The 24,420-nt window shown below is 38.3% G+C and overlaps 1 protein-coding gene across 1 annotated transcript in view; it reads left to right on the top strand.

The window, feature by feature from the left end:
* Positions 1-24,420, top strand: part of lrp1bb (low density lipoprotein receptor-related protein 1Bb) — a 348,034-nt gene that overhangs the window by 237,805 nt on the left and 85,809 nt on the right. Inside the window, exons 33-47 of the mRNA XM_087804844.1 lie at positions 100-240; positions 319-444; positions 1,580-1,711; positions 2,289-2,423; positions 2,536-2,665; positions 4,115-4,241; positions 4,349-4,500; positions 6,456-6,580; positions 6,647-7,018; positions 12,025-12,214; positions 13,442-13,646; positions 16,952-17,144; positions 20,315-20,440; positions 22,957-23,085; positions 23,269-23,388. Of these exons, the coding sequence (XP_087660970.1) occupies positions 100-240; positions 319-444; positions 1,580-1,711; positions 2,289-2,423; positions 2,536-2,665; positions 4,115-4,241; positions 4,349-4,500; positions 6,456-6,580; positions 6,647-7,018; positions 12,025-12,214; positions 13,442-13,646; positions 16,952-17,144; positions 20,315-20,440; positions 22,957-23,085; positions 23,269-23,388 (2,403 nt within the window). The remainder of the gene's footprint in view (positions 1-99; positions 241-318; positions 445-1,579; positions 1,712-2,288; positions 2,424-2,535; positions 2,666-4,114; positions 4,242-4,348; positions 4,501-6,455; positions 6,581-6,646; positions 7,019-12,024; positions 12,215-13,441; positions 13,647-16,951; positions 17,145-20,314; positions 20,441-22,956; positions 23,086-23,268; positions 23,389-24,420) is intronic.

Below are 24,420 nucleotides of genomic sequence, written 5' to 3'. Positions count from 1 at the left end.
ACAGAAAGAAGAAACTTTTTTTTTTACCAATGCAGCTTATTTAGGGAAGTACTTGGCGACACCAACGTTTTGCTTGATTGTTGCACTTATTTTTCACAGGAAGCAAACTCTGGTGGGCGGATGAAGACTCGGCCCAGTTGGGAACCGTTACCAAGAGAGACGGACGGAACTTCATGATCCATAGGAACAAAACCAGCGGCGTGGTTCACATGAAGGTCTACGACAGGGAGGGTCAGAAAGGTCAATAAACAACTCTTGTTTTTTCCAACAAATCAATCCGTGACGATAGGTAGTATGTCAACAATTGTCGATCTTCAGGGAAGAACCTGTGCCAAGTCAACAACGGGGGATGCTCTCAGCTGTGCTTCCCCACCTCGGAGAACACCCGCAGCTGCTCCTGTACTGTTGGCTATAACCTGCGAAGCGACCGCATGTCTTGCGAAGGTACGAACTTTTTAAGAAAATCGTATGTATTTATGTACAGATTATATCAGGCCCTTCATCTCCACTGTAATATATAACCAGCAGTGTAAAAATCTTGTCTAAATAATAATAATAATTTTAAAAAACAGACGTTTAGTATTGCAAGCATCTATTTTAAAACGTTTTTTTCTGTATTTCCTTGAATAACTTTCACATATTATGTGGATTTGTTTGAAGATTTAGATTGTATTTAATATGTTTTGTATTAAATATCTCTTTGAAAAAAACTTTGGTTATCCCTGGGTTGGTAATGATCGGAGTAACATCAAATTACTTTTTTGTTTATTAATAATTGTCATTAAACTGTACGGCTTCACTAAAAAAACTTTTGTATAGCATGTGTATGTTGTGGCAAAATGTGTTTCACTTTAAAATTACCCAATTGTACAATTTATGAATCATGAAAGATATTCTAATTGATTTTGTTGAATGATGTGTTTGTGTGAAATTGGCTCCTTGGTGGAGGTATGCTGGGTCTCTAGGCTTTTCTAGTTTAATCAATACTAAGTTTGAATTGTAGTGTAGAGTTTAAGAAACAACTTTAGAGCTATTTTGGGTTGTTAAGTACTCCATTATGTTTTATGTGTTGATTGACTATCATCATAAATTGTAAAACTTATACTGCAACACAGAACTAGTATGGTCTGATGATGCTTCATGAAACTGTGTCATTATTGTCAGAGTCCACTAGATGGCGTCACCTACTGACCTCTAAGCAACATGACACTGCTTCATGAAGCTTCATCAGAACATCACTACACAGAACATCTAATGTTGGCGACTCATTTTCTAGTTTTTGTATTACTAATATTTACAGGTTTATTTTTTTTAATAAAATGGACCAAAACAATCAAATTAATGTATTAAGATTCACACGCTAATGTGACTATGGATAATATCCCACTGTTTTTTTTTAAATAAAACCATTTTTAGACATTAATAATCAACAAAAAAACATAGAAATGTATTTTTTCTTTCGGGTTACAAATTTCTCACGGTCCAGTACCGGGCCCCCCGGTGGTTGGGGACCTCTGCTATAAAGTTCAATCATATTAAAAACTCGGGATGATGTTCTTTGCGTTCCCTTGTTCTCTAGGTGTTGATTCATTTTTGATGTACTCCATCCACGAGGGAATCCGTGGAATCTCTCTCGATCCCGACGACAACAGCGAAGCTCTGATGCCCGTCACAGGAACTCTGTTTGCCGTGGGAATCGACTTTCATGCGGGTATGTTTGAAGTGGAAACAGCGGAAGCATCACAGGTTTAACGTCGTTTTTCCAGGTAATTCTGACACTGTTAATCGGAACAGAATTGTTATATAATTGATCGCTTGAAAGCCTGTTGAAATTTTCCAATAAATTCAACGTAATGAAAGAAAAATCCAGTCACGATTACGATGAGATTCAACACCGACTCAAATCTCAACAGCCAAATTGTTGAGGTTGCAGTGCTGCACTTTAGAGCCGAGGGAAAAAAAAAGGCAGGCTGCTATTTTCATATGCTTATGTAACCGGGTTGTAAAACTCAGAAAAAAGCTCATAACAATTTTACAAACTCCAGGGTTTAGCATGAAGCAATTTACTGCCCAGTAAAAAATGTGTCTGCCAGGCGGGCCTGACTGTTCAAGCTGCGTGTGTCAACAACGAGCAGCAGAATGAACTCGCCGGCTCTTTGTCCCCATCATGCTTTATAGAGCCACAATATTTGGTGGAAATGTGCCACGCTGACATAAAACCCGGCTCTGCGGTGGCGGCGGTTCGAGTTCATCATCTTGTTAAGGTTTTTTTTTTTTTGTCCTCGAAGGAAATGACACCGTGTACTGGACGGACATGGGGTTGAACAGAATATCCAGGGCGAAGCGTGACCAGACGTGGCGAGAGGACATCATCACGACTGGAATCAGCAGAGCAGAAGGGATCGCCGTGGACTGGATAGCAGGTCGGCGTTGTCAAAGAATGAACCCATTACGGCTTCAACCTGTCGTTGCTAAATGCTTAAAAGTTTTATCTGGTTTGACATCTATTTTTTTTTTTTTCTCATTATTGTTTAGGAAATCTTTACTGGACCGACCATGGATTCAATCTGATCGAAATCTCTCGTCTGAACGGCGCCTATCGCTCCGTGGTGATATCTGAGGGTCTGGATCAGCCTAAAGGCATCGCAGTCCACCCACAGAAAGGGTAAGCCACACAGGAATTGCTGTTCTAATCTCTCTTCTGTATCAGTCCACTGCTTTATGAAATCCTCCGACAGGTATAAGCGCTAAGATAAGATAAGGATAAACTATTAATCCTCTTGTCATGAAATGTAAAAATGTAGAAACTGATTGTTTCCTCTTCGCTGTAAATACATTAAAGTTTAGTTTTTGTTTTGTTTTTTCATTAAGGATGATAAAATAAATTATTTTTGTCTCTGCATGACTCAATAGTAATACTCTGCAAGGCTATGAATATTACTCCACGAGACTTCGTAGTACTATTTACCAATGCTCTGTAGTATTACTCCGCGAGACTCCATAGTAATTCTCTGCAAGGCTCCATAGTATTATCCCAAACTCTGTTGTGTTAATCCGCAAGAAATAGAAGTAATACTCTCCGAGGCTTTGTTGCATTACTTCCCAAGGCTCATCAAGGTTACTCCACTGGATTCTGTATTGCTACTCCGGAAAGGCTTCGTAGTATTACTTTGTAAGACTGCAGTATGACTTCACTAGGCTCTGTAGTATTACTAAGCAAAGCTGCGTCGAAGCTCCCTAGTATTAGTCTGCGGGGCTTGGTAGTATTACTCCACGATACTCCATAGTAATACTCTGCAAGGCTATGAATATTACTCCGCGAGGCTTACTAGTACTACTCCCCAAGGCTCTGTAGTATTAGTCAGCAAGACTCCATAGTAATACTCTGCAAAGCTATGGATATTACTCGGCAAGGCTTCGCAGTACTACTCCCCAAGGCTCTATAGTATTACTCCGCGAGACTCCATAGTAATACTCTGCAAGCCAATGAATATTACTCCGCGAGTCTTCGTAGTACTACTCCCAAAGGCTCTGTAGTATTACTCTGCGAGACTCTATAGTAATACTCTGCAAGACTCCATAGTATTATCCCGCAAAATCTGTTATGTTAATCCAGAAGTAATAGAAGTAGTATTTTCCGAGGCCTTGTTGCATTACTCCGAGGACTCCAGGACTGCTTAGTATTACTCTGCGAGGCTTCATTGTAATACTCCAATAGGCTTGGTAGTATTACCTAGCGAGGTTCTGTAGTAATATTCCGTAAGACTTCATAGCATTACTCTGCTAGGCTTCGTAGTAACACACTTCAACGCTCAGTTGTATTACCCTGTGATGCTCCTAGAGTTACTCTTCAAGTGTCTGTATAGTTAATATGATGCTTGTACTATGCTAGTATTACTATGCGAGCATGTGTAGTATTGCTGTCAAGGCTTCCTAGGATTACTGGGCCCTTTATCTCTTCAGAGATTTTAATTGTACATGTCATTTCTTTTTAAGTACATTTTATTTTTTCCTTTTCTTAGACTTACTCGATGTACTATAGGAAATCCACTAAAACTGATAAAAACACAACAATGACCACTAATATGTCATGGATTGCAATGTTGTTTTACAGGTATCTCTTCTGGACAGAATGGGGGCAGAAACCCTGCATTGGCCGATCCCGCCTGGATGGTTCAGACCAGGTCACCATGGTCAACACTGGCATCATGTGGCCCAATGGAATCTCAATAGACTATGAGGTCATTTTTAATATTCACATAGAGAGTGACCTTGACCTTTCTTTATTACATCTGGTGATATTTAAGATGCATAGGGAGTCACATGGGTTCTAAAATTGCCTTTTCAGGAAAACACATTATACTGGTGCGACGCCCGCACGGATAAGATCGAGAGAATCAACCTTGAGACAGGTGAGAGCCGGGAGATTATCCTGTCGCTGGCCAACGTGGATCTGTTCTCGGTGGCTGTGTTTGGACCATACATCTACTGGTCTGACAGGTAATCCATTATTACCATGAATTAAAGCACATGATTCATATTGGCCTGTGATAAGGAGCTGGTATCAACTATTCCCACACGTTCCTCCTCTTAGATTAAAAGGATGTCGCACATTAGAGGGCAATTACTTTTTACTCTCTCTGCAGTTTATTTAAAAGTATATGTAGTAGATGGAGAAAGGAAATTGAAACGTAATAAAAGGGCTAACACAACTATAAAAACGACCCCATTGATCCATTCATTTTCCTTAATTTTTTGGGTGTTAGGTATTTTATTTGTGTTTATTTTCTTCGGGATAATAAAGGGTGGGTTTTGATAAGAACTTTACAACAAATAATGTCTTTACTATTTGAGACCCAAATGTGGAGTAAAGAAGAGAGTTCTTATTCACTATTTTATTCGGTTTCCAAGTCAAATTTTTCTGCCATTGTATGGTCATTGAATCCCCAATGATTTGACTGTGTTTTTTTTTTCTATGTTTTTAATTAATTTTTATTATTATTTACTCTTCTTTAGTTTGGAAATAAGTGATCATTTTGTATGTTTGTAGAAGTCTTTCACACTGATAAACCATATTTGCCTTGGTTTATTTATCGTGGTTTGTCATATTCGTTCCATCTGGGGTTGGTTTTTGAAGAGCCCATCATTGTTTGTGTAAATCATCAGCCAATTAAACCAGTGTAAGTAACGGAGAAGCGTCGTCTCCGATTATGATTGTGATAGTTGCAATAAATTCAGGTGCACGTTCGCTTTGTGTTACTATCTCGCTCAATTGGTAGCTCACACAAAGTTAAGGTTGTGGGTTTTTCGCCGGTTCAATCCCCGCTTCGATTAATCTAACAATTTATTTTGCTATTATTATTGATTTGCATTGTGTCTGTGTTGTGTTCGGTTTGTGGGTAGAAAGTATCTCTGACGTTCTGGTGTAGAGGAAAGGTTGTAAATAGCTTTCTTTTATTTATTTTTTTGGGTTTATTCTGTATAATATATGTCATAGTATAATAATAACAGTTTATATTTGAACAGTTTAAACATTTCTGACACGCATCGCACTCATACATAAGTTCAGAGGAGCTCCGGTGTAAATGTGACATACACAGTTATTAACAAGAAAACTGTATTTACAGAGGAGACGAGTGGCCTATTCAAAGCTTAAACTTCAGATCATCGTCATGACTTCTTTGTCTGATTAGAATCTGTGGCTCACCTGCGCATCACAAGCATGTGTTTGTATTATAAGTATTGGATAAAAGTGTTTTACAAATGGTCTTTATGTGATTTAATGTATTAATACAAGTGTGTTCTTAAGAATGTGTCTCCTATCTTGAGTAAAACTGGCTTTTGTTGAGATTTCATTTGAACCTGCAGCATCAGAGCTCTCTTCTATATTTGCTTAGATCGTATCTCATTATGTCACGTGATCTACTCGTGACAGCTTCTTGATCGACGTATTGGGCACGAGATGTTTAGACTATTTTCTACTGATTCTCTTAAATATTAATTCATTCCCTGGGTGTAATGGTGGTGCATGTAGCGTCCCTAAGACAAAAGGTGTAAATGAAAAACGAGTACTACGGTGCTGAAACTTGTAAGGTCCTTTTTGTTGCGGTCTCAGGAGGTCATGGGTTCGAGTTATCATAGTTAACGATCTCATGCTATTATTATATTGAGCTGTCTTTCTTATGATGAGGTCTGGCAGAGCTTGGGGCTGGTTCACTGTCCTTTCATTTTCATTAAGCAAAAGCACAGTCATGTCATTTTTTTTTTCGGGATAAAACCCGACATTTTCATTAATTTTTCAGGAAACATTACGTGGACCTTGGCTTAGCCCCGAATCCCCATCGCAGTTGTCGCTGAGAATCATCTTTCTTTAGCTCAGAATTAGAACGCGATACGCCTTCCTTTTTTTAAATTCTGATTTTCCGATGTCTGTCTCTATGGCGTGCTTGACTCAGGGCCTACTCCAACGGCTCGATCCGACGCTCCTTCAAGACCGACACCAGTGACGCGGTGACCATGAGGAGCGGCCTCGGGGGTAACTTGAAAGATGTCGCCATCTTCAACAGAGGCCGAGAAAAAGGTGGAGGTTTATCGATTATGGCAAACAGTTCCATGTTGCTAAATGGGTTTTTTTTTTTCCTTGAAGGTACGAACCCGTGCGGTCGAAACAATGGCGGCTGCCTGCAGCTGTGCTTCCACCTGGGCAGCGGTCGGCGAACATGCTCCTGCGCTCACGGTCGCCTGGCCGAAGACGGTTTCGCCTGCGAGCGCTACGAAGGATATCTGCTCTACTCCGAGAGGACCATACTGAAAAGCATTCACCTTTCCGATGAGAACGACCTCAACTCGCCCGTCCAGCCCTTCGAGAACCCGTCGCTGTTCAAGAACATCGTCGCGCTGGCCTTCGACTACAGCCAGAAGACGAGCGGGACCAATCGCATCTTTTTCAGCGACGTCCATTTTGGAAATATACAGATGATCAATGACGACTGGACGGAAAGATCCATCGTCACAGAGAGTAAGTGAGCTGGTTTTCGTGGGGCTTGTTAGACTGGTAATAGTTTCAAGATTTTGAAGAAGGATTTTCATTTAAATTATTGAACACGAGACAGCAAAAAGATGTCCTGCGGTACTCATTTAAAAATGATTATGAACAGCACAGACGAAGAACTGCAAGAACTTTGAGGTTTTATATGGTTATTGATTTGGTTTCGAACTGAAACAGCAGCACTAACTGCGAGAAGATGGAAGATCTATTAAAAAGAAAAAAGCCCCTCGATATGTTTTTCCTCGGGAATGAGGCATTTAATGAGAAAAATGTCTGTTACCCCTTTTGTATTTCAAAACTAGTTTTTTCAGCGTATGTCGTATATTAGTGATGATCTGATGAAGCTTCATGAAGCAGTATCATTATTTTCAGAGTCCACTAGATGGAGGTCTCTGCACTATTTTACTTTGTTTTGAACAACGGTTCTAATGAAACATCACATCATGTTTTGAACCTACTGACCTCTAAACAACATGACACTGTTTCATGAAGCTTCATCAGCACATCACTGTTGTATATTCTCCTTAGAGCCGTCCATCACATCCATTCGTCGTGCTCTAGTCTCTATCCGTCTCTCCAAATGAAATCACTATATCATCCGCAAAAAAAATCATAACCAATTAGTAGGGATGTGATATCAATATTTTTTTGACAAACCATTTATCTTGAAGCAGTTCTGGTGCTTAAATGGTGCCTAAAGAATGATTAAAAATCATTTTATTGAAAAGAAATTAAAAAGATGTTGGCACAATATAAAATAACGTTGAATTTGTTTCCGTAGAAATGCCCTTTGTTCTGAATATTGGTAATTTTTAAACACTGTTAGTTACATTCTGTCTGTAGAATTCTGGGGCTAAAGTGTTTACATGAGACAGCATGCATGAGTTTCAATGAAAAAGTGAAACTGCTTTCACTACCGTATTTTTCGCACTATTAGGCGCGTGAGACTGGTGTTGCGAGCAGAAAAATGTTGAGCGAGCAGCAGAGAAGTTCAGCGCGTGTATGACAGCTAGAGCCTGTTCGACATGTTGAAGGCATGTGTATGACTGGTTGAGCGCGCAGCAGAGTAACAAAGACACACTCGCTCAAAACGGTGGCAGTAATCTTACTCCATAGACGTCCGCCATGATGTGACGTGCGTCGTTAATCCCACCCTGTGATGACACAATGACATAATGCGTCCCACTGCGTGTCGGCTCAGTAGGTGCAGAGTCATGAAAGTGTTTGTAATCAAGTCACCCACCAGGTAATGTTCATATATAAGGCGCTCCGGATTAAAAGGCGCACTGACGTTTTGGGGGAAATTCAAAGGCTTTTAAGTGCGCCTTATAGTGCAGAAAATACGGTATATCTCTGTATTTTCTAAAGTTTCTATTGCCTTTACGGTATCTGTTCTCCATGTAGTATTTTTAAACCTCTGTATTTTAACTGCCCTTACCTTACTCATAGTAAGTATTATCTATTATCCATCTGTCAGGAATACGACCAGTTGACAAGTCAAATAATTCAATAATTGAACATCTTCTTACAAATACGAATACGTCTTCATTGGCCATGTGGCAGAATAATCCCCAAAAGACACCTGAATATATACGATCATTTTTGTGTCTGAACCACCATCAATGCAACTTCTGGATCTTTTAACCACGGAAGCAGAATGTTGTATCGCAAGACTCTTTGAAACATTGTACAAAAACTTGGCAAGACTTGCTGCCTTTTGGCAAATTTTGAAATCCTGGACACACGCTTAAGTTTCAGCTCATTAGCTTACCTGGCAGTAGCTTGTTACGAACTGATAAAACTAAGTTATATAAGTTTACAGCGTACTTTCCAAAACTTTAAACCTATTTATTCTGCTGTGATACAACAAATCTACTGCAAATAATGAATCCTCTGTATGTTTAATGTTCGCATAAGATTTTACCAAAAAGAGAATCCATATCAAATAACGATTATCTGATCAAATAGTGTGTTTCTAAACATAACTTATCCTGTGGTTGTCGTGTTACTGCATATATTACCGGAGCTCCGTCTCCTCGTCGAGAACATGCTGCTCCCGCTGAGGCGTACTTTGCTCGGTGTCACATGGGACCGCTTGCCAAACAGTTTAAAATTCACCAACATTTACACTTCCTCCTCCTCGTGTGTTTACCCTTGCTGATACTGCTTTGAAAGAACAATTTAAAGAGTGAATCAATATCGTGTTTGAGCCCCGCTGTCTGCTGACTGTCCTAGAAAATGAATGATGAGACAAATCCCTCTTTATTCCTTCACTAAAGCCCAGTCAGTCCTGTCTTGATGAGCTTGACTGGATTCAGATGAAGAGCAAAAAGCCTTAGTTCTGCTCAGCTGGTATCCGCGCCCGTTCTGTGGCGCCTCCGCTGGGAACAAAACTCAAGTCCATTGCTACCGTCTCATGCAAGAGAAGGAAGCTCCAAAGTGTTACTGATTTATTCCCACACAAACCTACTGACCTGTCTATGACATGGTGTGTAAAGAAAACACATTTTGTTTTTTGTATATTTTACCTTCACAGTCTAATTAGACACATTTTAAATTACGATTTTTCATTTAAGTACCTATTATTACAAAGGTGAATTATAGTTTATTACCCAAAAGTTCACATTTAAACTTAATTGAAGTGATTAATTAAAGTATGCAATGAAAATCCATATTTAATAACTGCTTTAATAACTGATTTATTAAGGGTAGTTTAAAAATAATTCTTCATTTTTCACATTTGAAATTACTCTGTCATCATTTATCAATTCTTTATTTTAGCTAGAAATGTATAAAACATAATATTCAAAATGTTTATTTATTCAAATTCTTTCAGTCATACAACCAAGATGAAACAAATAAATCATCAACAAGCAAAGGATTTGATTTTTGAACATGTCTTGAAAATGATACATTAACGTTACTAAAAAATAATTACAAAATATTGCTGATCTCATCACAAACCCATGTAAACCAAAAGTAAATATAGAAGTTAACAGGAACTTAACACAGTAAAATGGAGGATCAATATCATAGACACAGAAGAAACTGTGTGTCAGGGAAATCACAAGAGAAAAAAGAAACACTAGAGCAATACAATGTTGTCAGCATGGTTATGACGATGACCTGACACCACGGACTGGAACAATGAAACATGAGTAGAGGCTGCAGGAGAGTGAATTGCTGTCTTATAACTTAGATAAAAATACAAATTGTAACAAAAGTGGAAGTACATGCATTTGATTCATTTTAATTAATTTTCCCCCATTTATTTTGTCTTGTATAATTCCATATTGTTAATTTCTGTTCATGTCATTAATGTTCTTTTTTTTTTACCATTTATTACTTATTTATTTTTGTTGTGTGTCTTTTAATGTGACTGAAAGTAGTTCTATAAATAAAAAGCCTACATTTTTCAAATGTTTTTACATGATGAAAGTCTGATATTAATGTGTATATTTTCCCGAAGAAGTACAAATGTGGGCGTTTACTATTTGCTGCAAAGCTCAAATGATTAATTTGATATAAGCTAATGTGAGGATTTCACATCTACAATACATAAATATTTATATATAAGTTTCATACACACTTTAAACAATGTTAAAATGTTACAATTTAGCTCTGAATCGTTAACAGTACACATCCCAGGTACTTTCTGTCCGTTATAAAAACTCAATTTTAGTCTGAGTTGGAAGTCGGCTGAACCTTCTTCTTCTTCGTTCTTGCACGTTGCCGGAATGATGGGATTCTGTTCCCCCCCCTCGTTCCCCGGTTTATTTCCTTCGCCATGAACATAACGGAAACAATCCCTCAGTGATACGTTTCCATGAATATCCTACAGTGAGTGATCCATGAGGGAATTCCGGTCATATATAGCACGCTTACGTGACGACTCAAAACAGCCGCAGGATGGCTTATATCCTAACCTTGGGTTGTGTACACTTCGTGGAAACGTAGGGGTCGTAGCGAGACGATACATTAGCGAAGCAAATGTGCAGTAAATAATGAAACGTTGATACGACTGCTTGTCCACGAGGGAGTTTCTTTTTTCCCATGGATAATATTGCATGTCACATATACTGTATATGTTATCATCAGAATCATATTACGTTTGGGATTTTGAATATAAAAGTTATGTAAATTTAAGTCCGCTATTTGGAATCTTGCCCTGTTTTTTTAAATATTAATGTAATTTATTTATTAACCAATATCATTTCCTTACGTATCTAACATGCATTTTTGAAATTGAAATAGCTTAGCTATTCATGAGCATTACAGAACTATAAATGAGAAATTATTAGATTTAAGTGATGTTATTCTTAAATCATTATACATTTTTTCGTGACCAGCTAACAAAATTCTTGAAAGTTATTTCATTGATTTGTTTTGATTTTTAATAATCTCCTTGGCGGAGGTATGCAATGTCTCCGTGCTTTTTATAGTAAATCATTAATAATCAAAATTCCTATGAGCTCAGTTGGACAGACGGTGGCGCTAGCATTTTAGAACATACAGAACATATAATGAGGATGTAAGTAACAGAAGTGCAGCAACTCTCTCTTGACCGAGATGGATCCCTAAAAATACTTGTGGATCCAGATTGTATTTCAGCAATTTATAATCCGTTCCTTGGCCCGTTTTTAATTTTTTTTAATGCACCTTAGCTCCACAAAAATAAGGTTTGTCATCCTACAAATGACAATTTCCTTAACAAAAATTGTTGTCATAAGTGGGATGTCAACATAGTGGGATTTAAGCTTATAGAGAACGCAGTGGGGTGTTAGGGTGCAATGCTATACAATTATGGATGGTAGATCTGGTCAAAATATTGAGTTTTATTTTAGTCCAAACATGCACATCCCATTACACATCCAACCCTGCGTGAAACCTCCAAGTAGTGATTGATGTCTCCATTTTTTTCTTGTTGCAGATGCTTCCATGTGCTTACAAACCTCTTTTCTGTTATTTTCGCTCAGATGTGGGAACAGTGGAGGGTCTGGCCTACCACCGAGCCTGGGACATGTTGTATTGGACAAGCTCGACTACCTCCGAAATCACCAGGCAAAGTGTGGAGCAGAAGCAAGCTGGTGCCCTGAGCCGGGAGGCCGTCGTTATTCTTTCGGAGGAAGACCACCCACACGCGCTGGCACTGGATGAGTGTCAAAAGTCAGTAAACACGAATGAAATTTGCTCGACCGTGTTCGTCTGCTTTATATGTTCTGCTTTGTGAAGATAACGTTATATTTCACATGACTGGTGGATCGATGGGGTTCAAATATGCCGTTGTAAACCATATGGAATGGGTCCAGAATAAAACGTGAAGCCTTGAAAAAAAAAATCATACACCTATATATATATATATATATTTTTTTTTTTTTTTCACCATTCTATAAGTAATTGGCTCATGAAGCTTCATGTAGCAGTGTCATGTTGTTTCAAGGTTAGTAGGTGGCTTCATCAGTTTAAAAATGATGTTTCATTAGAACAGTTGTTCAAAACAAAATAGCGCAGAGACTGCCATCTAGTGGACTCTGAAAATAATGATACTGCTTCATGAAGCTTCATCAGACTATCACTACATACTAAATTGATATTTCACAATACTGTAGCATTTGTTATTTATTTATTCACATTTTTATTTAATATTTTTTGGCTTTCAAATGTCTTTTTCTACTAAATATTTTCAGTTTATTTATAATCAATTAACGGTGTTTAAAATAAAATAATATGATTTTTATTTTATTTAATTTACATGTAAATATTCTCATATAATTTAAAGTTGGTTTGAAAATTTCACTTTCGAACGCTGGATTCCAGTCATTACCTCCTCTGTGGTAAATCCCGACGATTAACTGAGGACGAGATGATACAGTCGGATCCATTTGCTTTTAAAGCTCATGTTTGGACATATATTGACTTTTAGTGCTAATAATTCAACCATGAGACGGTGAAACAATCACAAGATGTTCACTTAAATTCAGTGTCCCCTATAATCGTTGGGTAAAATATTTAATTATCAAAAATGTATCGAACTGTATCGTGAGATAAGTGTTTCGCAATAGCACTACAAGTTTAGATAATTGTAACACTGTTTAAAAAATCACTCAGACAGTTTTTTTTATATATTCCTGACATTCTCTACAGCCAATGACACAACGACCTCTTTACTAGATTTGTGATTCATAATCTTAAATTACAACAAAATGAGTCTTAGTGTCTTTGCCGCTGAGAGGGATGAGTGTGACAGAGAACAGCGAGAAGGTCGATATCTGACACATCTGCAAACCTCTGGCCATTTTATTAATAGCTTGTTTCACTCAGCATTTTAAACCTCCATTAAAATTCCTCTCTGTTTTTAATTGAAAGAATTTTTCTTCTCTCTTTAAATCTCAGTCTGATGTTTTGGACCAACTGGAACGAGCAGAGGCCCAGCATCATGAGATCCACACTGACGGGCAAGAACCTGAGGATAATCGTCGGGTCGGACATCCTGACACCCAACGGACTGACCATCGATCACACGGCAGAGAAGCTCTACTTCTCCGACGGGACGCTCGGCAAGATAGAACGGTGTGATTTCGACGGCTCCAGCCGATACGTAAGTCAAGAAAATCATTCGTTTTTTGTATTTTTTAACAAGATCTCAGTTGGATATTATGGGAGTTTTTTTTAATCAACCTTTTTTTAATAGATTAAAGAAATGTATGAGCTGTAAAAAATGTATCCCCAATTAAATAATCTCTATCGTATATTCCTTTTGATTTTCAGATTTTTACTTTCTTTCTTTTAAATTGCAAAACAATGACATGTTTGACACAATATGCAAGAGAATACTGTCTTACTTAAAGGGATAATTTACCAAAAATTTGAGTTAAGGAATCTAAAATCTATGTCCATTTTTAATGAAGAGACTGGACTCGACTCAGTTGTCTTCGTCTTCATCTTTGTCCAAAAAGACAAAATTAAAAACATCTAAATACCTCCATACTGCTCGTCTGTAACGTCCCTCTTGTATGGAAGCCTCGACGAGAGGAATGGTTCTGGAAAAAAGTAAAACAAGTCTTTATTTTAAGCTGTCTGTAGCTAAAGTTTAAAGAAAGGATACCAACAGGAAGTAACCGCGGTAAACATCACGGGCGCTTCCAGTTTAGACAAGAGACTGAATGGACTTTATCACCAAACATTCCTCTCCATGGATTGGACTTTTAAAAAGTGTCCCTTTCCTCTAAGTGCTGACACAAGGCCGAAAAAAAATAAAATAAGAAAGAATCTTGTCCGAATCTGCAACAAGTAAAAAAGCAGGTTGATTGTGTGACACTTTAAATAGAACTCTCTCTTCCATCTCAGAAAGTGGGATGTTGTTTCTGACGACCTCTTGTCTTCTGAACTCTTCGCCTACCTTCTTCTTTGTAGCCTTTCACTTTTCAAACTTGGCCTCCGTCTCGTCGAATCAGCTTCACAACCAACCACTGGTACCGTCGACTCTGGCTCATCGCACTGCTCCCCCCCCAGCTGCCTGCTTGGTATGCGGCGTAGAAGCCGTACAGCTGGTGCAGAAAGCAGCATCACATCTGGTGTTCGATCAGTCAAAACGTGTCTCTCAACTACCGCGTCCTTCATTGGCTGCTCATGGCAACCAATATCAAATCACAAAAGTCACCTGCCGAATGATATCATGTGCTGCATGCTCTCAGAGTTTCATATGTCACCAATACAGTGTTTATAATAAACAATAAACAATTTCGGATCAATAAAGTTTTACCTTACCTTAATGTTAAAAACAATGTTGACAACAATGCATAAAAATACTATAAATAATTGCTCATTTATTAGCTGGTTCACATGCCCACGCTGCAATTCATTGAGTTCTTAAAACTTTACTTGTGTTGCACCACTTTGTACCAACATAGTTGAACAAATAACTGTGTATTACAAAAACAATGTGGATACAAAAGGCCAAATTATTGTTCTCTGCCAGATTGTTAGACACTTCCTACAAGATAATACCTGTTTTTAAATGACTGTTAAATAGATCTTAGACTCTATTGTCCTCATCAGTATGTAATTGTACAAAACTCTCTTAATTTAAATATTTGCATTTGAAAATGCGCTTAAGCCCCGCCCACTGCTAACCCTTTGTTTTAAAAACACAAGAATTTCGAAATATATTCTCCCGAAGCACCGTTTTGCCACCTGTATTGGATTAAACGATAAAAGCAAAACTATACCTATCCATGCAAAATATTCCGTAAAAAGTTTGTATGATTTCCTGAAGATTCAGTGTTTGCATGTTGAAATGTATCATAAAAGGAAATTAAAATTAAAATAAAAAAGGTATTTTCTTGCTCTGCAACAGACTTGAATTTCAGCAGGATAACTGGCTGGCAAAAGTGAGATGCCACTTAATTTTTGGCTAGGTGTTACTCCACCAAGCAGAAGCTTCTTTTTATTAGGTCTCCTCAACACTTCCCTGGTGAGGTACTTCTACAGGCATGTCCAAATGAGAGGAGGCCCTGCGGCGGATCCAGTACTTAATGGGAAAACAATCTCAAAAGTAACCCTTGAAATTCCTTGGTATTCTCCCACAAGTTTCTTGGTTAAGTCAGGTGGCCTCTTCCTGCCTGTTTTTCAATTTAAACATAACATATTCATAAGATAATGTATAGAAATTAGCGTCAAATGAATTCACGTTAGTAGTTATTTGGATCCAAACCAGTTGACGGTATTGCGCCATTATGAGTATAGTTGTCCAAAGTCTTCCACAACCATGTAAAAGTGCGCATAATGAGGTTGCTCGGTGGTTTGATTCCCACTTCCAATTAAAGTGTTTAACTGGAACCCCTGTGGTTGATGGACAACTTGAGCACTTATCTAAAGGTTAAGGGTTGTAATCTCATCACTGGTGTGTGGGTCTGATTGTTTTCTATTCATTTGGCACCAATCTAAAGTGTCTATATCGGCCCCAATTGCAGCACCCGGACCGGTTTGGAATGAAATGAGTTAGGGGGGCACGGGGGTGTTTTATTGTGTGCCTCTAATGTGGACAGGGAACGGCGGCGGAGTGTCCTTAAGGACCGGGCAACTCCTCTTCTCTGCAGCAGTGGCTATTAAATGCTGACAGCGTGTTTGGCAACAGAGAGGAACAATAGCTGTGGCATTGCTCACTCCCCCATGCCATTTTCTAGAGAAGAAACCCCGGTCATTAATGAAAGCAGTGCCCCACAAAGGGCAGTGGAGTGCACGGCGAGACAGGATGTCAGCATGTTCGGCTGGAGGAAATGGCCCGGGTTAGCCTCTAAGAGTGAAGCTATAAAATGATGAACAAAGAAAAGGAGTCTTGTGGCGAAGCGGTTCTAGCATTAAAAAAAAGTTTGGCAGTCTGAGAGGAAAAAAAATGAAGCCTTTCAAAGACATGAAGTCATCTCGAGCTAATGTATCGAGAACACACGTGTTGCAGAGGACCGTCCCCGATCTAATTTTCCATCAATATGTTAGCCCATCTGTCGGCGTGTCGGTTTGTGACTCTCACTTGGCCAGTTGTTGAGTCCACACGCTGTGTTTCTTTAATCAACACCTGTCCTATTAATCCCAGTTTGGCGAGAGGCTAATGCGATGTTGCTTACAAGCCCGTCCCGCTAATGACTAAAACTACGGAGCTGCTGGAGCCTCTTATTCCGACGCCGCAAGCCGAGACGGTCACACAAGGAGACGTCTGATAGATTCCTGCCTCCCCTCTCTCGCCCGTGACAGTGCCATTTACTCGCCAGCATCTGGACCCGACAGTCACATGGGTGATAAAAGGCTGATGGCTTGATTAATGAGTCAAATCTTTGGATTTCCCCACCAAAGTTGATCTTATTTCTCATCCCCCTGCTCAATCAATCCATTTTTTTTTTTTAACAGGTTATCGTCAAATCCGGACCCGGAAACTTCTACGGACTCACCATCTACGCCGATTTCCTCTACTGGTCCGACTGGGCCCGCAGATCCGTCCTGCGGACGAACAAGTACACCGGCGGTGACACCAAAGTTCTTCGGGCGGACATACCGCACCAGCCCATGGGAATCATCGCGGTTGCCAGAGATACAAACAAATGTGAGTAAAGCGGGCGGATGTATACAATGTTGTGTCAGCAAATATTTGCATATTGCTTTTAATACAGGTGTTTGCGCTCGTATCTGTTCGTATGGAATCTGTTTTGTTTGACGGCAGCGAACCAAGGCAAATGTTGAAACTACTGTTACAAAATGTCTCTGAATGTTCCCTCATGTGCATGTGGATGTTCTTCAGTTTCTACTGACCAACAAAAGCTATTAGTTGCCCTTAATACTTAATACTTTAAGCAGTGATTACGGATCGTCAAACGTTCGTCGTAATACAATGTAATTGAGTTATATTTGCTCGTTGTTAAAAGATAACTTTTTAGAAAATTATCTACCCTGTTTAAGCTGCTAACCAGTACTTTGCAGATACAAAACTCAAATGATGTGTACTAGTGGAACAAAAATTGTCACTAATACTACTAATGGATGTTTAGTTTTTTAAAAAACTATTAATGCTGCATGAACTACTGGTGCTACCAAGAAGTTGTGATGCTGTATCATACTGTAAGGCCACTAGGTGGCACTCTCAGAGAAAACGATGCCAGGTTTCATTGAATTAGTAGAACAGAGCTAAAGATTATAAATCATGGAGCGCCATCTAGTGGCTTTTAATAATTAAGACAGTGTATCATGATACAATTGATGCTGTATCATAAGGCCTCATCAACCCATCACTAATAATAACGGTTCAGGAAGAGAAAACCAAATTATAGCTTCCTATTGGCTCTTGAACATATTTTAACCAATCAGGGAGCAGAACTTTGCTTTTATGTAAATCCTTTCCCCTTTATTAGGTATACTAGTACTACTAGTAACTTTTCTAGTAGTACACTCTAAAACTAATGCTACCATGTTAGCTTCACTAGTATTAGTAGTGAATACGTGTTAAGCACTCTGGTTTTGCAAGTAGATTTAACAAGTAATATATAAACCACTTTCTTTCAGTAGTATTACTAGTAAAGCTATAATAGATGGATTCACTATGACCTTTTATAGATAAAAAAGAAATGAAAAATGGCTTTAACACAAAGAAAATATAGACTTAATGTTCTCAAAAAGTACCAAATAAATAAATAAATGTTACCAGAGAAATAAAAAATATATAATTTGGTCATGTCATTGTTTTTGATTGATTTAATTGTCTGTTGTGTTTTATAAAGCTGTGAGAAATGAGCTCCTTGGTGGAGGTATGCACTCTCTGCATGTTTCCTAGGATGCTCAAAAGTTAATTTCCAATACCCACTTGTGTTGGTTAAACAAAGACATTGTGTTTAGTTAATGTTTATTATTCGTGGGCACCATAGGGGGGTCAGTGGTCCATGAGTGTGTTGGTCCTGCAGTGGTAGATATGTGGGTTCAGTTGGTTCAACGCGTCGGATATACATGTGAATCCTCCACCCTCAACTGTTTGTGCACTAACCTTAACGCCTCTGATCATCATCCCTCCATCTACACCGACCTATTGTGTCTTGCCTAAGACGCAGAGATGAGCATCACTCTTTTTGTCTCATGAATAAAACACATACGGCCTCAGGCGAAGAAGCAAAGAACACGCGTGTCTTTGATGATTTGAAGTGAACAGCCTGTGTCCCGCTGATTTGCTCATAACATCTTTTCTTTTTTCCAACCAAGATCTTATGTTATATCGGCATGATTGGCACACCTTGTGTTCATCTTTTGAATCTGAAATTTGAACAAACATAGCATGCTGGGTAATGCATGCTGATTGCTTGTTATTTTTCTGACTGGAGGTTATGGGGAAAGTGAACAATCTGTAATAGATGAATCTAAAGATGGATGTATAAATGAATGGATGGATGTATAAATGGATGTATAGATAGATAGATGGGTTGGTGGATGGATGGACTGAAAAAGGGATTTATAGATGGATAGAACGATGGCTAGATGGATAGATGGATGTGTGGATGGATGCATGTATAAATGGGTGGAAGGGAGGATAGATGGATGTAGAGATTGATCAATTGATGTGTAAATGGATGACTGGATATATATATGGATGGATGGAAATATAAATGGATGGATAGATGTATGGATAGATGTATGGATGGATGGAAGAATAGATGGTCCTACCAATGGATAGAAAGATACATGTATGATGGATGGATGAATAGACGGATGTACTTATGTATACAAAGATTTATATAGAGATGGATTGATGGATAGATAAATGGATGAATAGATGGATGGATGAATGGATAGATAAAAAGATAGATGGATGGATGGTTAAATAGATGGACGAATGGGTAGATAGATGAATAGATATATGGATGGAAGTATAAATTGATGGATGTATAAATGGATGGATGAATAGATGGATCTACCGATGGATAGAAAGGTAGATGTATCAATTGATAGTTGGATGATAAGGTGGATGTATAAATGGATGGATGAGTAAATGGACCTACCGATAGATCGATAGATAGATTAGATAGATTAGATAGATTAGATGGATTAGAAAGATTAGATAGATTAGATAGATTAGATAGATTAGATAGATTAGATAGATAGATAGGTAGATAGGTAGATAGGTAGATGGGTAGATGTATAAATGGATGGATAGGTGGTTGGATGAAACGATGGATGTATAAATTGATAGATGGATGTACTGATGGATGAAAAGAAAGATATATATGTATAGATAGATGGATGAATAGCTGGATGTATAAATGGATGGATAGATGGTTGGATGAAATGATGGATGTATAAATTGATGGATGGATGAATAGATGGTTGTACAGATGGATAGAAAGACATATATATATAGATATATATATATCTATATATATATATAGGTGGATGTATAAATGGATGGATGGATGAATAGATGGTTGTACAGATGGATAGAAAGACACACATATATATATATATATATATATATATATATATATATATATATATATATATAGGTGGATGTATAAATGGATGGATGGAGAGAGATTGTTTATTCATTCCTCCATCAAGATTGTTCCAGCTGTGAGGAGGCTGACGTTCACCAAGAAGGTACCAATTATTGTGTCTCGTCACCACCGCTGTATTCACCGTCAGATCAACGTTGCAGAAAAAAAACGTGACGGCAGAAGCGTGTCCCACCGAGTCACTTCCATGTTGCCACTTAACATGCTCCGTCTGATTGTCTTGAAGGTGAGCTCTCTCCATGTCGACACATGAACGGAGGATGCGGCGACCTTTGCCTCCTGACGCCGCACGGGAGGGTTAATTGCAGCTGCCGTGGCGAGCGTGTGCTCTTAGACGACAACAGATGTGTGTGTAAGTCACATTTAATTAAACACCGGGGCTCGCCGCCGCCGCCCGGGCCCCCGAGGGCACCCGTACTAACAAACATTGATTTCCTTTTGACTCGCCGCGCATACGTTATTCATGAAGTGGTCATTTTAGACGTTCAGATATCATCTATCCTAACATGGCTGCTGGAGGAAGGCGAACGTATTCAGAGAGTGTAATGAGAACCCAGGTTAAGGACACAAAACAAAATCCTCAGGAAAGCGAGGGGACATTTTAAGGGCGACAAAGGGAAGAAGCTCACAGAAAAAGAAGAAGTGAATCGATAAATTTAGCCAGTTTTATTAATTATATTCATGTTTTAAGATGCTCTCAGTTTTATTCAGGGACCATAATCAGAGAGCAACGAAAAAAAATACACTTATTAACGCTGGTTGTAATTTTCAGACATATCTCAAGTCACTAACGGATGAAAAAAAATTATATAACCTCACTTGTGATATAATTTATTTAGCAATTGAGCCACAGGTTTAACACTCTATCATATATATGGGAATTGTTGTATTGAGGGACCCGTCATGATTCTCCCCCATATTTTTTTCCCTTAATTCTCTGGAACTCTTGTGTTGTTTCTCAATGTTATCGTGACCTTTAAAGTATATATTTTAGTATTATTTTGATTGTTTAAGCGCTTTGTGACCCTGGTCTGGAAAAGCGCAATTTAAATACAAATTACTAACTTACTTACTATATAATGTGTTAAAAGTTTAAACAAACTATTTTATGTTAGCATCCACCAAGAGAAAAGACAATAATATCTATGTATTTGATGACATTTTATATTATCAATAATCAACCCTTGATAATATATTTCTACTTATGTGTTTAAGTAAAACTAACCCGTTTGTTGCATTCTATAAACTACCGACAACATTTCTACCAAATTCCAACTAGAAAATTTTTCATTTAGAGTCTTGGTCTCCAACCTTTTTTTGTACCACGGACCGGTTATTAAATGCCAGGATTACATTCACGGCCCAACGTTCAGATAGAAAAAATAAAAAATACAATAGTATGACCTGATAGCATAGATGCAAATACATAATAAGTTTATGTGTTTGCATCTATGTGACTTTGACTGTATCCCAATGATGATGTTGCGTATGTGTGTGTCTCCTAGCTTTTAGAGATTTTGTTTTACTAATTTTCACAAGTCAAGAGTCACACACTATTGTTATTTCATAGAAAATTAGCTCTTTTTTATTTATTTTTTAAATGAAACATTTTAGGCATTAATAATAAATACAACCCTGTCACAAACGGGACCGGACCAATGGTTTGGCCACCACAGAATTCGAGAATTTATTTTCAGGAAACTGACAAATGGTTCAATGGTTTCAAAAGATTCAATGTTTTTTAGACCTGCAAAGAAAACAAGATAACATTCATTTTAAAACAACATAATACTAATGATTTGTCTTTGCAAAGGACGCATGAATCAAGCCTCATAGAAAAAGTTATCTTTGAAGAAAATTATTTTTTTATGTTAACCATTTATCAGTTTTCTGCAACTAAATGATCTAAATTAAAGTATTCTTATTTGGAATCTATGAGAAATGTTGTCAGTAGATAATAGAATGAAACACAAACCTATGAGTAGTAAAATCTGAAAAAAATTATGTTTAATATATTAAGTCTGTTAATTTTTAACAGTCATTTATAATAACTTATTCTATATTAACTGTTATCTGTACATTACAAACATTTTAACAGAAAATATTGGGAAATAAAACTAAAATAATGTTGCTTTTATTTTCGCATATACCCAGACAATAATAATCATTCTCAGACTTATGAAGACCTTTTGAGGATTAATCGGAAGAAAATCACAAACTTTATGATGGAAACACAAGGACAGGAGTGAAGATATTAAAATCATTAGCACGCGGCACAAATATCCAAAGCTCTGGAAACATTTTTTGAATATAAATGTAAGTAATATTAGAACATGCAGAAATAAAAGGGCTTTTTCTGTCTGATTTCAGTTTGATTGTACATTTAATTAGATAAATTCATCTATATATATAAAATAAAATTCTTGCTATAAAATAGTTTTAAAATATTTTTTAGTTTTTTGTGTAATTTTAGAAAATCACTCGTATTTAATTACAAAAGCCTTATTTCAATGACAGAGGCCTTTCAAGCACTGAAGAAACTATAATTAGCTGCACTTTACGTCATATTTCAGTTCCGCTATTTGGCAGTGATAGATAACAAGAGATGTAGACGCAGATAATAATAGATAAGTACCAATAATACTGTCAACTAAATGTAATGAGCCTCCTTTCGCAGGCCATTTTCAGGACTACTCTAGTCTCAGAAATACAGTGTGTTTCTCCCAACGGTCTGGGGGATGTTTGATAGGTGTGCGCCATATACTTATTCCTTTGTCAGTGTGTAGAAGCATATTTACAGCTCACAATATAGGCTTCATCTTCCTCAGATAATCATTTATGACCCTTTTTCTTTCTTTCCCACCGCAGCCGAGAACTCCTCCTGTAACATTCACACGGAATTTGAGTGTGGCAATGGAGAGTGCATTAGCTATCAGCTAACCTGCGACGGAATCGCTCACTGCAAAGACAAATCGGATGAAAAGATGCAATACTGTGGTAAGAATCACTTCTTGGTTAGGAGAGCACTCACATACGATTGCAGCGTTTTCGACAAGTCGCCGTATGATTGATTCTGAAATCTTGCAGAATAATCGCATAAATCACTCCCAGATGGCTGTCGGACGGATTCACAGTCATGATTATTTTGGTTATTCATTGCGTACCTGTCCTTGTGTGCAGACAACAGAAGCTGCCGGAAGGGGTTTCGACCGTGCTACAACCAACGATGTGTAGCCAACGGTCGCTTCTGTGACGGGATTGATGACTGTGGGGATAACTCTGATGAAGCCTTCTGTGGCAGTGAGTATAGAGACGTCTGTCTATCCCTCTGTTTATTGATGTTCTTTTCTTTATTTTTTTGTCCTGTGTTCCCTACCTACCTACCTATCCACCACCCATAATACTTACTTACTCGCCCACTATCCGACTTACCTACCTTACTTCCTAACTAGCTACCCACCATCCTTCCTACCTACAAACTAACCTACCATCCTCCTACCTACTCTACGTATCCACCAGACAACCTACCTGGACAAGCCTACCCACCCAACTTACTCACCCACCCAACATACTAGCTACCTACCCACCATCCCACCATCCAACCAACCATTCTACCTACCTACCCACTACCCAACCTACATACATATAAGCCTACCTACTTACCCACTCAACATTCTACCTACCTACCTTACTTTCCACCTAGCTACCCATCATCCTTCCTACCTACAAACTACCCTACCTACTTACCTACCCACCCATCCTCCTACATATCCACCAGAAAACCTACCTACAAACCAGGCAACCTACTTACCCACCCAACTACTTCCCTACCTACCCAACATCCTACCTTCAAACCAACCATCCAACAATTCTACCTATCTATCCACCACCTACCTACCCACAAGCCAACCTACCTGCAAACCAGCCTACCTACTTACCCAACAAACATTCTAACTGACCTACATATCTACCTACCCACCCTCCATCCTACCTACCTACACACCAGCCTACCTCCTTATCCCCACCCAAAGTCTTACCTACCTACCTACCCGAACAATCTCTGCTTATAAGAATAGGCTCTAATTGACACTACATCACGATACAGTGTCTTCCCTTCAAAGCCGTACCATGAGGCCTCATCAACCCACCACTACACCATCCTATAGTACATACCCTATATTGTTGAGTTTATAAAGCCTTCTAAGGCAGCTGATGCTGTGTAATAATGCAGTTCGAGAGTCCACTAGATGGCACTCTTAGTAAAAATGATGCCAGGATTCATTGAATTAGTAGGTCAGAGCTAAAGGTTTTGTAGCAGTGCCATTTGAAATT

This window comes from Callionymus lyra, chromosome 12, assembly GCF_982586985.1.
Source record: "Callionymus lyra chromosome 12, fCalLyr1.hap1.1, whole genome shotgun sequence".
Classification (NCBI taxonomy): Eukaryota; Metazoa; Chordata; class Actinopteri; order Syngnathiformes; family Callionymidae; genus Callionymus; species Callionymus lyra.
Note: the sequence above shows the minus strand (reverse complement) of the source record. Positions and strands in the feature narration are given on the sequence as shown.